General features: G+C 39.8%; 1 protein-coding gene across 2 annotated transcripts in view; it reads right to left on the bottom strand.

Annotated features, from left to right (window-relative positions):
- The window catches only part of HTR4 (5-hydroxytryptamine receptor 4), an 842991-nt gene that overhangs the window by 88460 nt on the left and 738261 nt on the right, over positions 1-16270 (bottom strand). The window contains exon 7 of one of the 2 annotated variants that reach the window (XM_073620556.1): positions 8615-8691. The exons of the other annotated variant lie outside the window; for it this stretch is intronic. Within the exon in view, the coding sequence (XP_073476657.1) occupies positions 8631-8691 (61 nt within the window). The 3' untranslated portion in view covers positions 8615-8630. The remainder of the gene's footprint in view (positions 1-8614; positions 8692-16270) is intronic. 2 annotated transcript variants of the gene reach the window in all.

Consider the following 16270-nt stretch of genomic DNA (forward strand, 5'->3'; position numbering starts at 1 on the left):
ACTGATGGGTGGCACTGATATGCAGCACTGATGTGCATTGATAGGCGGCACTGATGGGCACTCATGGGTGGCACTGGTGGGCACTGATGGGCACTGATAGGCGACACTGATGGGTACTGAAAGGCTGCAAAGATGGGTTCTTATGGGTGGCACTGATAGGCGGCACTGCTGGGCACTGATAGGCAGCACTACTGGGCTCTGATGGGCACTGATAGGCGGCACTGATGGGCATTGATACGTGGCACTGATGGGCACTGATACGTGGCGCTGATAGGCATCCCTGGTGGCACTGGCAGTGGTAGGCATTGTGAGTGGGCACTGATTGGCAGCTGCCTGGGCATTGATTGGCAGCTGCCTGGGCACAGATTGGTATTTCCCTGGAGGTCTAGGGGGGCATACCTGGTGGTCTAGTGTGGATGGCCATCCTGGTGGTCCTGGGTGGCATGATGGTGGTCCTGGGCAGGATCCGAGGGGGGCTGTGCTGATAAACAATCAGCACAGACCCCCCTGCAGGGAGAGAAGCCGATCAGCTCTCCTCTACTCGCGTCTGTCAGATGTGAGTGAGGAAAAGCTGATCATCGGCTCTTCCTATTTATATCGTGATCAGCCGTGATTGGACATGGGTGATCACGTGGTAGAGTCTCCATCAGAGACCCTTTATCTAGATCGGAGTTGCAGTGTGTCAGACTGACACACCGCAACAACGATCGCCGCGATGTGCGCCCTGGGGGCTTAATGACGCCCAGTCAGGATATTGAAACCACTTTGCCGCCATCATTCTGCTATATGGCGGGCGGCAAGTGGTTAAAAAATAACTCATCCCGTATTTTAGTAGCATTTTTTAGTGAATGGCAAAAAACTTTTTGAAAAACGCTGTGCAGTATCTTACCGCATACTCGGGTACGGTAAGATACCGCTTTGTGAAGGGAGCCCAGTATAATTAATAAATACTATGGGACTTTAAATGTAGATAGAGGCTATTTCCCACAAGCAATATTGTATCATGCACCTATATTTTATTTTGCAGTAACGGCAAGGATAGAAGAATTGTGGCACTGAGATAGGGGGTGAGGTCAAGGTTCCAAGAATGAGGTTGATGGAGACTGCAGTGACAGTCTGTCCCGCAAAGTCAGTTGTTTATGGTTGGAAGGGGGAATCAAAGTAGATTTTCACAACAACTAAAAGCTGACCCTTTTATCAACTTAACATATTCTTGTTACATAATCACTACAGTTGTAACAGCTTACATTCTAAAATGCAACTTCTTAAATCCAATTACTTCTTTTCACAAAGAATGGTACTAGAAAGTTACTTCTGAGTCTTAAATAGCATTGCAGCAAATAAAAATGTTTACTACATTCTATTATTGTTTTAACTACATTTGATTATCTTTTGTACTAGAAATCACCAAAACTGGACTCGCCTTCAGGAAATGAAAACGGGAACTACTAGACAGCCAAAGCATACTGTGTGTATGTGTTGCTAATGTGCTCTGTCAGGCAGATTTTACAGTGACATCATAGTGCCTGTAAACACTTCTTGACAGTTTCCTTTGCAGCACACAAGGAATAGATTAGAGCACTGCTGGCTGACAGAGTGTAGCAGCATAGGAATATATTTATTGAGCAGTGCTGTAAGATATTCAATGTGTACTAAAACTATGACATGCTAAAACTAGGAAGCTGAATAAAAAGGACCCCATGAAGTTTGCATGTGATAAAGTCCACCAAGACTCTTTGGACCCATTCAGGTCTGGCCATACCAGTCTATCGAGTTAACACATGCATATTAACTCTTGTTTAATTTGTTTGTTAATATGTATTGTTTTCCTTTATAGGTGCAAAAATATAGATAAGCAGTGGCAGTACCTTATCTGAGACTAGTGTTCTACTCAATCAGCACTTTTTCATCAGGAATCTGTCTGCAATAAATAAATAGAACATTGAGTACCCATTGCTTAGAACTACAATTCTTAATAAACCTTTGATTTTGTAGAAAGCAACCAAGTCTAGGATGGAATCTAAGCCTAACACAGTATTTTTTGGTTGCTCCAACCTCTCTTTTTTCTACGATAACAAGAGAATGCCAAAATTAAAATAGGCCTACCCAGGTGAAATGGGATATACCAAGGTTGTAGTAATCTTGGATATCAAGGACCTTCCAAAGAGAAGCTGACATATTCAACTTGAAAGAATAAGAGCACCAAAAACTGAACAACGTTTGGGTAAATACCAAAGTGTTTCAGAAGATGTGCAGACATCTTTTGGAAATGTACATTTGCTTCCAGATCCTAACCAATGCATTGTCTTTTTAGAAATGAACATAAATATTTATACTTGATATGGAGGAGAGGTTGGGTTAGGGGAACAGAACCTACAACATTTGACTCTCTCCACTGAAGCTCTGAAAGTACAGACTGGAGCTGTCTCAATTTTTTCCACTATTACAACTCTAAAGTATTACTGATTATAATTAAAGCTACCACTCGTACCACTTTCCTACACTGCTTTACCTGTGGCAGCTTTCTTTACACATTAAAGGAATTAAACTATCTAAACTATCCATGATTTACTACCAGCGTATATCATATTCATTGCTCTCTAAACATGGCCAATCATCTGACTTATATAACAACAAGCAAGATACTCCCAACGGCTTATGCGCAGCTTACAAGTAATGAAAAATACTTGTTTTGTATAAAAATATTGTTTTTATTTTCAATGGGTTAAATTGCATCAATAAAAGCAGCAATAACAAAAAAGAAAGGGAATGGGAAGGGGAACATATGGAAAAGGAGGAACAACAAGAGCTATAACTTTTGTTAAAGCTACAGCTTTAACAAAAATAAATCCACAAATGGTATATCTGTGGATATTACTGTTTAGATTACCCCCAACGCGTTTCAATCATAACTTTGTATACAATCTTCTTCATGGGGATACAGACATCTATAACATATCAATACAGAATATTAGCAATATTGACATCAATAACATCATCATCATTGGGAACAAAGAGCCTCTGTATGCAGGAATTCAAAAATAACAAAGGGTCCTGCCTTTGATACAAGAAATATTTAAGTAGCCAGAGCAAAAAGACAAAACGTCACATCACATCAAGATATGCTCACGGCAGTCCACCATCCAGAAAATGGGCAGGGAGTCCAATTCTGTCTATAAGAGGTCATACTTAATTAGACCTGCAGAGGTACGAGGAGACACAAATGTGCATTTGATATATATAATATCTGGAGATTAATTACCTTCAACTTTTTTATTTTTGTAAGGGTATCCTATGCACTGATGCAAATCCTGTGCTTTGTGCGGAAGGAATGTATTTCCCTGATGCATCACCTGGTGGATATACATTTCCAACAGGTGTATACATATGTATAAAAGTTTATAACATATGTCTGTATAGATAAAGCTGCATTCAATGGGTATAATTCTCTTGTTTAACTATCTATCAATCCAGTGTGTGATATGTTGATTTATCCAGTATTTCAGAGCAGGCGGCTAGTTATACATTCATCACAAGATTAGTGGTGTCATCAGTTTCTCACCATTGAAGCGCCCACATGCTGCATTGAAAGAAACATATATGTATATATATGTACACGTATAACTAAATGAATTAGTCAGAGAGGGCTGAGACAGCTATCTCAAACCCCCAGGTAAACGGACCATATTGCAATATATTTTCAAAGGAAAGAGATGGTAAATGGTTACCGTATATATTTGAGTATAGGTCGATCCGAATATAAGCTGAGGCCCCTAATTTACCACAAAAAAATGGGAAAGCTTATTGACCTGAGTACAAGCCAAGGGTGAGAAATGCAGCAGCTACTGTATGTGGAAAAAGAGGGTCAACAATACCCATCTGCAGCTGCATGCCTCCCTGTGTCCTGTGCATGCTTCCCTGTGTCCTGTGCAGCCTACCTGTGTCCTGTGCATGTGTCCCTGTGTCCTGTGCAGCCTACCTGTGTCCTGTGCAGCCTCCCTGTGTCCTGTGCAGCCTACCTGTGTCCTGTGCAGCCTACCTGTGTCCTGTGCAGCCTACTTGTGTCCTGTGCAGCCTACCTGTGTCCTGTGCAGCCTCCCTGTGTCCTGTGCAGCCTACCTGTGTCCTGTACAGCCCCCCTGTGTCCTGTGCAGCCCACCTGTGTCCTGTGCAGCCTACCTGTGTCCTGTGCAGCCTCTCTGTGTCCTGTGCAGCCTCCCTGTGTCCTGTGCAGCCTACCTGTGTCCTGTGCATGCCTCCATGTGGCGATCTGCATCTTCCGTGTGCCGCTCTGCATCCACCAATCAGCGTGTCATAATAACATATGGCGTCCATTCCAGTGTTCCAAAGTCGCGCCTCCTCCTCGTCTGTGATAGGCAGAACACTCAATTTCCCAGCAGTCAGTGTTCAGCCTATCATGAACATCCACTCATCCTCATACCACAGACAAGGATGAGAGGATGTCCGTGATAGGCTGAACACTGACTGCTGGGAAATTGAGTGTTCTGCCTATCACAGACGAGGAGGAGGCGCGGCTTTTGAACAGTGGAATGGCCACCGTCTGTCTGCATGACACGCTGATCATGTAGGCAGACGGCGATGACTCGAGTATAAGCCGAGGGGGGCACTTTCAGCCTAAAAAACAAGGCCTGAAAATCTCGGCTTATACTCGAGTATATACGGTACAGTCATACAGTAGCTGGAAGGGGCGTGCAATACAAGATGGGGAGGGGAGACACTGATGCGCTAGTTAATAGTAGACATGTGCAATCATTTTCGTCCGAATGCATTTTTGTCTGAATTTCGGGTATTTTCATTATCGTTTTAACAAACGATAACGAACGTGCAGAATCTGAAAACCGAAAGATCCCACATAAACAAATGCTTTATTTTCATTTTCGTTGTGATAACAATTCGATATAGATAGTAGATTTTACATGAGGCTGACAATAGCAATCTGTGTCCATCGAACCTGTGGTTGAATGTGCCTAACCTTAGCTCTATTAGTCCAAGATTATTCTACATAGAGAGAAAAGATTTGACATAGAGAGAAAAGATTCGACATAGAAAGAAAAGATTTGACAATATAGAGACAATAGCCAAAAAGGTGGAATGTGCCTAACCTAACTCTGTTAGTCCAAGATTATTTGACATAGAGAGAAAAGATTCGACATGAAGATTCGACGAAGCAGTCGCCGCGAGTGGACATTTATGGTCAAATGCTCCGCCCATAGGCTATAGAAGAATTCTAATGTTGGTTAACTAGTAATAATAATTAAGAAATATAATTATTACTAGTGTCATACAACATTAGAATTCTACTATAGCTTGTAGGCGGAACATTCGACCAGAAATGTACGACTGCGGCGTCGTACAGTTTAGCTTCTCCATCGAATCTTCTTAGAAGATTTGACAGACACCATAAGCCTTCAATGACAGATTCGACCTTAATTATTTTGGATTTTCGGACAAATGCATTTTTTAATGAAACAAAATACATAAAAACGAATTTCGGGAGTAACTAAATAAATTTATGTTTCGGACGAAAACGAAATTCCGAAACGAAATATTTCAGTGTGCACATGTCTAGTTCATACCTTGATTATGCACACAGGTGAGACAGGTCAGGGCATCAGCAGGCTTCCATATAAACGGCACACCCAGTATACACCCTATTACTATGTGGATACAACACACTGGATAGTTGCAGGACAGGAGCATGTAGTGAAAGACAACTCTCAGTAAGTAACCATTTACCATCTTTTTCCCTTGAAAATATATTGCAATATGGTCAGTTTACCTGGGGGTTTGAGAAAGCTGTCTCAGCCCTCTCATATATATATATATATATATATATATATATATATATATGTTTCTTTCAATGCAGCATGTGGGTGCTTCAATGGTGAGAAACGAATGATACCATTAACCTTGTAAAGAACGTATAACTAGCCGCCTGCTCTGACATACTGAATAAATCAACATATTACACACTGGATTGATAGATAGTTAAACAAGGTAATTATACCCATGGAATGCCGCTTTACCTATACAGACATATGTTATAAACTTTTATACATATGTATACACCTGTTGGAAATTTATATCCCCCAGCTGATGCACTTAATCAGGGAAATACATTCCTTCAGCACAAAGCACAGGATTTGCATCAGTGCACAGGATACCCTTACAAAAATAAAAAATGTAAAGGTAATTCATCTCTAGATATTATATCATATGCGCATTTGTGTCTCCTCCCACCCCTACATGTCTAATTAAGTATGACCTACTGTAGACAGAATTGGACTCCCTGCCCATTTTCTGGATAGTGGACCACCATGAGCATATCCTGATGTGATGTTTTGTCTTTTTGCTCTGGCTACTTAAATATTTCTTGTATCAAAAGCAGGACTCTTTGTTATTTTTGAATTCCTGCATACACAGGCTCTTTATTCCCAATGATGATGATGTTATTGATGTCAATATTGCTAATATTCTGTATTGATATGTTATAGATGTCTGTACCCCCCTGAAGAAGATCGTATACAAAATTATGATTGAAACGCATTGGGATTAATCTAAACAGTAATATCCACAGATATACCATTTGTGGATTTCTTTTTGTTAAATGTCATATAGACATCTAATATGTTTATTTTTGTGTACACCAGAGCTCTTGTTGTTGTTCCTCCTTTTCCATATGTTCCCCTTCCTATCCCCTTTCCTTTTTGTTATTGCTGCTTTTATTGATGCAATTTAACCCATTGAAAAAAAACAACAATATTTTTATACAAAACAAGTATTTTTCATTACTTGTAAGCTGCACAAAAGCCATTGGGAGTATCTTGCTTTTTGTTATATACATTATTGGGCTAGCAGCACATTGTTCATAACCAGGAGAGGTGGGTTCCACATGATTGGACTTATTAGGAGGACTAACATTTAATCACGCTTGCAGTAGTACCCTCACCCCTTTTTTTTCCTCGGTCTGTCAGAGCTGTGATCGAAGATAAATGGGCATCGCGGGTCAGTTTTATTTTACTTTTTTTAATAAAGGACTTGTCCCAAGCTGTCTCTTGTCATTTTTAACATTTTGACACTTTTTTTGGTGAATGAGTAGGAGTACAATGTACCCAATACCCATTCACATAGGGAGGCTGGGAACTGGGGGTCTCCTTGTTAAAGGGGGCTTCCAGATTCCGATAAGCCCCCCCGCCCGCAGACTCCCACAACCACCTGGCAAGGGTTTTGGGGATGAGGCCCTTGTCCCCATCAATATGGGGACAAAGTGCTTTGGGGGCTACTCCAAAGCACCCTCCTCATGTTGAGGGCATGTGGCCTGGTACGGTTCAGGAGGGGGGCGCTCTCTCATCCCCTCCTCTTTTCCTGTGGCCTGTCAGGTTCTGTGCTCAGATAAGGGTCTGGTATGGAATTTGGGGGAACCCCTATGCCATTTTTTGAAAAAAAATTGGTGAAGGGTTCCCCTTAAAATCCATACCAGACCTGAAGGGCCTGGTATGGATTTTGGGGGGGACCCCTATACAATTTAAAAAAAATGGTGCAGGGTTCCCCTTAATATACATACCAGACCTTGGTATGGATTTTGGGGGGACCCCCACAACTTTTTGGTTATTTTGGTGAGGGGTTCCCCTTAATATTCATACCAGACCCAGAGGGCCTGATAATGGACTGGGGGGGGAACCCATGGTGTTTTTTTCCATGATTTTTATCTGTATTGCCGGGATCCGACAATTCATTACAGCCGTAAGTTGTTTTAAATGACTTTTTTGCCTTTAGAAATGTCATTTTGCTGTGGTATTGTTCTAGACATGGGAAAAATGCACTACTAAGGACACCCCCCCCCCCCAGGCACGATATTTAAAGGAATATTTCATTATTATTGTTTCACTTTAAGCCTTACTAAAATCACTGCTCCTGAAAAAAACGTAAGTTTTTAAAAGTTTTTTTTGCATTGACACGTGTCCCCTGGGGCAGGACCAGGGTCCCCATATACTTTTTATGACAATAACTTGCATATAAGCCTTTAAAATTAGCACTTTTGATTTTACATGTTCGTGTCCCATAGACTTTAATGGTGTTCGCTTGTTCTTACAAATTTTTTGCCTGTTCGCATATTCTGGTGCGAAACAAACCGGGAGGTGTTTCGGCTCATCCCTACAGTAATACTTATCTCACACTATGTAAAATATCAGTTCAATGAAATAGCACTTATCCATCCCTTTCAGAACTGAGTTTTATGTATTTTTTCAGGTAGCAACCAAGTCAATGCAATTTTAATTTCTGAACCTGTACTCTTATGCTTATAAATAAAGTGTACCATTTTTTAACACGAATCAAATACCTCTGATACTCTTAATGGTACATGTCCTTGATATTTGAATTGAGATGTTTACTTACACATGATATGAAGCTTACTAGTGACATTCAAGGAAAGGCTTTTAGGCATACTAGCATCAATTATACCCAGTAATGAAGAGTGACAACATTGATGCATTTAAAGTAAAGGAATATAAGCAGACAAAACATGCAACCATTGTCAACAATTATAGTTAAAGACAAAGGAACAAGAACAGGGTGAAAGAGGAAGACTTACAGCGCATGTTCAGAACTCACACAGGAACTGGTCTATTGCAGAAGAGCAGGAGGAACTTGGAGACAGAGGAACAGCCACTTTATATATGGAGAGGGGAATAGAGAGGTGCAGGAGAGAGACAGGTGAAAACAAAAAGGGGGTGGGGAAGAAGAAAGACACACATTAATAGGGAGTCTAGCAAGGGGAAATCAAACAACTCATAATTTTTGCTTGACGTTCATTTTCTATGCTGTGCCCTAAATCTATTTCCAACCCATAGCTTTTTTCCAGTTCATTCTGTTAGCTTAGATCAACAGAACTGACTATTAATCACATAGGGATCACTTTTGGAATAGGAGATTTAATTGGAGTCACCTACATAATTACCAGTCTACAGCTGTTCTTACTAATATAAAGATCTTACTTCCTAAGTGGGTGAATCTTTTACCTTTTTTTTGTGCAGATAATGATGGAGATACTTTAGCACAGTGAACGCATTAGAAATACAACAGCACCTCAAATGTAACCTTATCCCTAAAGAACTACCTTCACCATTTCTGACAACTTTAATTTATAGTCACAATTGGCATAACCATTTATAGCACAATAAACCGCTTTTATAGAGTAGCATTTCAATGCCAGCTATGTAGCGGTAATTGCAAAAGATTGTATCACAATGTGAACATGTCCAACAAGTAACAATACAAAGTATCATTATTCAAGCATTTTGTAATACATTGTTATTCAAGTCAAAGAAAAGGACTGGAAAGGGACATTTTTAATCAGTGATCGATAGTCTTCATTGTATACAAATAGGTTGGATGAGTTTATTCAGATCCAATAAATCTTTGCATTATACTTGGATGGTGAATAGGACATTGTGGTCTGTGAAATATTTTTAAAGGCTCTGTGATACAGAAAGAGGAACAAGGGACAAGGATAGATTTGTATTAACAACAATGGGCCTGATGCATCAGATAACAGCAGTCTTAGTGACGTACATGAAATCCATTACACGCAAACAAAAATGAAATCTCTGCTACCTGCTGCTCCAAGTTGATAATCTGTTTCTATCCTTCCTGCCAGCTTGCCTGAGTGACACAAAAAAGCCAATATTAACCTATTCATTACTGAATTGGGTTCATTAAGGGAAAGCCAAATTCAAAAGGAACACATTTAATAGAAAACATTTTTTTAAGCAATTCCAGGTAACAAATAAAAGCCCTAAATCTGTTGATTAATATCCTCAGATATGATTTCCCAGCATTCTGCAGCTGTCACTGAGCATTGGGGTGTGAAAAAAATTGTATGTTGTAAAGCGCTGCGTAAACTGTCAGCGCTATATAAATCCTATATAATAATAATAAAAATGTAAATAGTTACAAAATGTAATTAATAACTGTGTAAAGTACAAAAAAAAATATTTTTTATTATTTTTGGTCATATATTAGCTTATGATGAAAAAAATGAGCAGGGAATTTGTTAAAATAGTACATAGAAAAGGTGTCGATTAAATGGCAGGATTTTTGAGGCACAACTCTCACAAACTACAGGTAGATTAGGTTAAAATGCTATATTCTTTATTTTAAAAAATCATAAAGTAAAAAATTAAATGAGAACATTACTTTAAAATAACCTCTATATGCCAACAGCATATAGAGGTTGTTTTAAAGAAATGTTCTCATTGAATTTTTAACCTTATGATTTTGTTAATAAAAGATATTGAATTTTAACATAGTCTAGTTTGTGAGAGTTGTGGCTCAAAAATACTGCCATTTAGTTGACACCTTTTCTATATACAGATTTATTTGGGATGTAGCATGTTTCTAGCCAACAAAAATAAGATCACTATAAAATAGTATACCAAATAAAAAATAATATGTCTTTAAGCAAATGAAAAAAAAAATTAGGTAGGAAATTAGGCAGAGTTATTATCAAAGCAACTGAAGTATACTGACATTTACAAAATGTGACCTGGTCCACAAATTTAAAATTACTAGGAGAAGTTTTTCTGCAGAAGAGACATGCAAAAAACTTCTTTCGCTTAAGCTGACCATCAATGGTTTGAATCTTGGCAGGTTCAGCAGGAACTGGCCCAAGATTAAAATCCTATATGGGCAGGCTGATTGATTGACTTGGGTACAACCAGCATGTCGGATTTTTAGGATGCGATTATTGCCAGCAGCTATGGCCCCTAGCAATAACCACTTTGTTTTCCCGGCAGGGACAGCTCCATGAGCTCCCCACCAGGAGAACACAATAGATCCATGGGAGGAATTCTTCCATTAACACTGAATGTGTTGATGAGGGAATCAAGCAATCATCTATAGTCTGCCTTACATCAAGCGGTTTGTTCTGTTTATACACCACCTGCAGTGGTGGTTCAGAATGGACCTAGGTGCTGAAACAATGTAACTCAAGTGCGCATGTGAAGGGGTTATATCATTAATGGTAGTGATGAAGAGCCAAGGAGAAATACAGACATTGCATCACTGGAGGAGGGCACCTTAGAGGTTAAGTGGGCCATAATGTGCACTGGCACATTACACCAATGACTGGATAAATTTAACTAACTGAAAAATAGACCTTCTTCCCTGTATACATCTTAAGGTTTTATTTTCAATTTTGTTGCAGAGTGTACTTTTGCAAAGCTATGGCCATTGTCTAGTTGTGGAATATTGTGGAATATTATTTTCATTAGTGCATACAGATCTGGTCTTCGGTATCTCATGCACTAGGGGTATTATACCCTGAATGATATTCAGATTTTTTTATCTGACTCTCTCCTGAAGTATATATGAATTCTAGACACCTACCCTATCCAGACCCAGTGTCTGAAGCGTGACACTGATAGACCTGCATATAAACTGAAAATAGGGTTTTGTATCCATTAACATCCCTTTTCACCTCCCCTCATTGTTGAAAGCATTTGACATTTTTACTGGTGTGTAAAAGATGACAAGAATTTTTTAGAAAGACAGATTAAAGCTAATAACTTTGGACTCTGCATCTTGCACACCCCACCCCCATAATTACCACCACCTGGACACCTCCAAGGCAGAGGGAGATTTATACTTTTTCAGATGCCTGATCAGGTGAAATGCAAAGTCTTCTTCCTCTTTGACTCTTTTCCAGAGTTGGGCAATCCTTAATGATGCAAAGAGTGGCAGTGATGTGATAATATCAAAGTCACTCTCTGTTTCATTACACTTTTTGACAAAGACCCATGGGGGGCTGGTACATGATGCCCGGCACTCTCAAGCATGTCATCAGTCTTCCAGGTAAATGTGGCTGGATCCTGAAGATCCAGAAGTGTGAGGACATGAAGTGGTGAAGAGGCTTTACTATGGGGATAGTGCTGGAGTGGAGGTGAGTATTGTAATGAGAGCTACTTAAAAAAAAAACAATAATAACCTGAAATTGGATTACATTTTTTTTATATTGAAATGTACATTTTTTTAAAAATTAAACAATTATAAAAACACACAGCCAGATATATATAGATGCTCCAAGCAGCTTTCTCTGGAAGGTTGTTATGACATCTCTGTAAACATATTCTTAACTGCTTGCTGAATGCCCAGTGAAGTCCCTTCAATGGCTATTTAAATCTGCTAAATGCTTAATGCTTACAGAAATGTGCTAAATACTTCTCAAAAGTACAGCAAGTGTTCACTTTACAACCCACTAGGAAACCTCCTTTCTTCAGCTTTCATGATTGCTTAATGTACTGATGACCACAACATGCATCCACTTGCCAAAACACAGGCAAGCTTCTTTGACACTTCTTTAAGTGCTCATGTGTATAGGCCATTTTCACTTACATGGCATTTTACTGCTGCAGATGCTACAGAATGTTCAAAAGACTTCTGAGACGCAAATTAAATGTTTGCTGTTCATGTTTTTATGTATGAGATTTTTTTTCTGACTGTACTCTTTTTAAAGATTTCTCAGCATCCCTTCCAACATAAGCTTCCAGTTTTGGCATGAAACGCATGATATTTCATTGCCCAAATCCCATCATTGAAACAGCAAACAAACAGTAGAAAAAATATGCAGAGAAAAAGATTAGTCACAGATCCAATTGCTGAGTACCCATGCATGCTAACATTTTACAGACTTTGTAAGCAAACATTCTGCCCCAGCCAAACCATTTCATGGCTTTGTCCCATACACAAAGCTCATTTGGTCAGAAGGTTGTTATTGTTGTAACTTGGATACAGCCACATGCAATTACCAGTGCCACACAATCACTGCAAAATTTAAACAAGCAGCTATTAGGAAACACTAAAAATTAACTTGAGCCCTGTGGATCCAACCCAAAATCCCACTCCAGTGCTATTAGTATGGTGTATGCATAGTAACCTTAAACAGAGGTTGCTTGTGATTTCATCTAAACTATCGTGTTTAGCATATTGACAACACTATCAAAAATCCAGTACAAGAACCCATTCTGTTCTTGTTGTTTTACAGCAAAGAGAATGGATGTTCCTATAACTGATAAAGTGTGAAGTGTGTAATTTTATGTGAGGGATTCTGAATCATGTTAGACTGAAATTTAAATGCCCCCCCCCCCCCCCCCCAACTTAAAAACTTAACCAAGCATCCATACTCTACTCATACATAATATAATCAAAATTCTACTTCATGTTCTCATCATATAATGGCTTAGCTATTTAATGGTCCTCTGTGGTCTACCAGCCTAGCTCCACCCCAGTTTATTCTGAGCCCTGCCCTGGAAGTCCCCTCATTGACTGTCAGGTACATAAAGAAATCATTAATCTTTCCTACAAAGCTTAATTCTATCCATATATCCCCTTGCTCATTTCTAGATACTATCCCAAGCATGGCCTTAATGTTGCATATGACCTTCTCCTCATCTCCTCCATAGTCACTTTCTCGCATTATTAAAAGCCTCTTGTCAGAAACATTGTGCTAGCCATCAGGATAACACACATAAGCATGCACATTTGCTGGCACTGAAGCCTAACTTGATGTGTGAAGTGCATTATGGCTTGCTCACATACATATGGCCATGTCTACTACATATACTGGCATCTAGCAGGCTATTTAAACCTTAGTTCTCCACAGGACCATTGCTGACTAGTCTTTCAGTCTGTACTGCAATTCCTGATCCTGAAACTTGTGATTGACCTTGTTACGAGCTTTCACCTAGCCTCATCCTGAATTGTTCTTGTCTGCTTATGAGTACTGCTTATCTCTTTTACTAACCTCGGGCCATGTTGCTGAACTCTGCTTATTCCTGACCTTGATTCTGCCTACCATTTTGGTACCTTTTTGCTTGGTTCCTGGCTTGTGACCCAACCTCACTCATAACTGAACTTGGTGTATCCTCGGTGTACTACCAGCTGTACTTCTGCTTGTCTGATACCAGTGCTCCCAAGTTTCGGTTTCTGAACCCTAGCACCTAAATTCTTCCATTGTCCTCATAGACAATATCGCAACTCCCATGGGGGCTTTGGCAGGAATAGTGCAAGAAGACATCCTTATCATCTTGGGCTCCATATACACATAGATGACACCTCTGCCTTTTCCTATAGTTTACCTCTATACTTTGTTTGGCACTCACCACATCTTGTACCTTCAAAGAACACAATACACTCATAATTGAGGGCAAGCATATAATCTGAAAATGAATTATTCTCTTCATTTACTGTTTTCAGGTTCTTCAACAATCTTACAAGGCACACACCCTCACCTTATAAACAAAATACATATTTCCTTACACCTTGTTCTACCCCTTAACCCTCTAGATTCCTAGTAGGGATGACATGAACATGAAAAACCAAAAGTGCTCATTTTAAAGGCTTATATGCAAGTTATTGCCATAAAACGTGTATGGGGATCCAGGTACTGCCCCAGGGGACATGTATCAATGCATTTTTTTTTTTTAAAACGGCGGTTATTTTCAGGAACAGTGATTTTAATAATGCTTAAAGTGAAACAATAAAAATGAAATATTCCTTTAAATATTGTGCCTGGGGGGTCTCCTTAATCTGCTTGTAAACTAGCCCATCTTTCCCATGTTCATAACAGTACCACAGCAAAATGACATTTCTAAAGAAAAAAAAAGTCATTTAAAACTGCTTGTGGCTGTAATGTATTGTTGCATCCCAGCAATATACATAAAATCATTGAAAAAAATGGCATGGGCCCCCCCAGTCCATTACCAGGCCCTTCAGGTCTGGTATGGATATTAAGGAGTTTTAAATTAAATTTTTTCCTTTAGAAATGTCATTTTGCTGCTCTCATTCATTACACTATGTACGGCCGCTATGTAAGCAGCGTTAGATAGTGTGGGGCGTGGACTTAGCCCCCGAGCCATGATTGACCAAAGGCACCCTGGGGGCCTCAGTATGGCTCATCCATATAAATAAATCAGGCTGCTGCAAGCTCGAGTAGTAGAAATAGGAGTCAGTTTAAGCATTTTCATTGCAAAGGCTGTGCAGCAGCAGGGCCGAACAGTGAAGATCTAATAACGAGAGAGTAAAGCCTCGTACACATGATCGGATTGTTGACCAACAAAGCGTCAGGCTTTTGTCCAAAGGGCATGTGTGGTGACCTTGTCTTGCATACAAACGTTATACAATTGTCGCCCAACAAACACGAACGTAGTGACACACTAGACATACTACAAGCCAATAAAGAGGAAGTTCAATTGTCATTCCCAACCCTTTGGGCTGCTTCTGCTAATTTCATATTAGTAGAAGTTTGGTGACTGTTGATTCGCACTTTTCAGTTCGTCAACCAGCCATGTTGCGGAATCAGAGGAGAGAACATGCTATTATTGGGCTTGGAGTTATTGCTTTGACCCAAGTACAGTCCAGGAACAGGAGGAGGAGTTCTTGGACCAAAAATTGGTTGCTTAATCGTGACCAATTATGTAATTTGCCTTTGCTGCAGGAACTTCAGGGGAATAATCCGGATGATTTTCAGAATTATCTACAGATGACAGACCCCTGCTTTCACCAACTTTTTCACCAACCCCTATATTAAGATCCGGACACATATATGAGGCTTGCCATCACTCCAGAGCAAAGGCTCATAACCACCTTGCATTACTTGACAATGGGGAGAAGTCTCCAGGACCTCACGTTTACCACTGGGATCTCCCCCAGGTTCTGGGACTCATTATTCCAGACACCTGCTCAGCCATTATTCAAGTACTGCAGAAGGACTATATTCGGGTAAGTTTTTACCTTTAATCACATTCTATGCATTAAAGTTTGCTAATGTATTGTCTTAATTTGTTGATTACACATTATCAATATTGTAATATGCTGTGAATGTCCTCTTTGTCCCCATGCATGCTGTAAGCTTTCCCTGCTCCTTTTTTGGCCCACATGCATATTTTCCTTAACTAACCTCCCCAGCATGCTATCCTGGACCCATACACAATTTTGGGACTTACCCTAAACAACCCCTAAAATGTGTACAAATGTTATCATTGTCCTCAAATTCAGGCAGAGTGCAAGAGACCATTTTTTGGGGCACAAACTCATTTGAAACCCTTCCTCCCCCCAAAAAATGCAAAATCAACATATACAAATACTCTATCTGCTGACTTTGCCAAACCCATACACACTATCCCTCTTTTGTGTTTAAATTTCTGTCTAAATTCGCCCAGCCATGTAGTGCAAGGGCCTGCCTGATTACCTA

This window comes from Aquarana catesbeiana, linkage group LG03, assembly GCF_042186555.1.
Source record: "Aquarana catesbeiana isolate 2022-GZ linkage group LG03, ASM4218655v1, whole genome shotgun sequence".
NCBI lineage: Eukaryota > Metazoa > Chordata > Amphibia > Anura > Ranidae > Aquarana > Aquarana catesbeiana.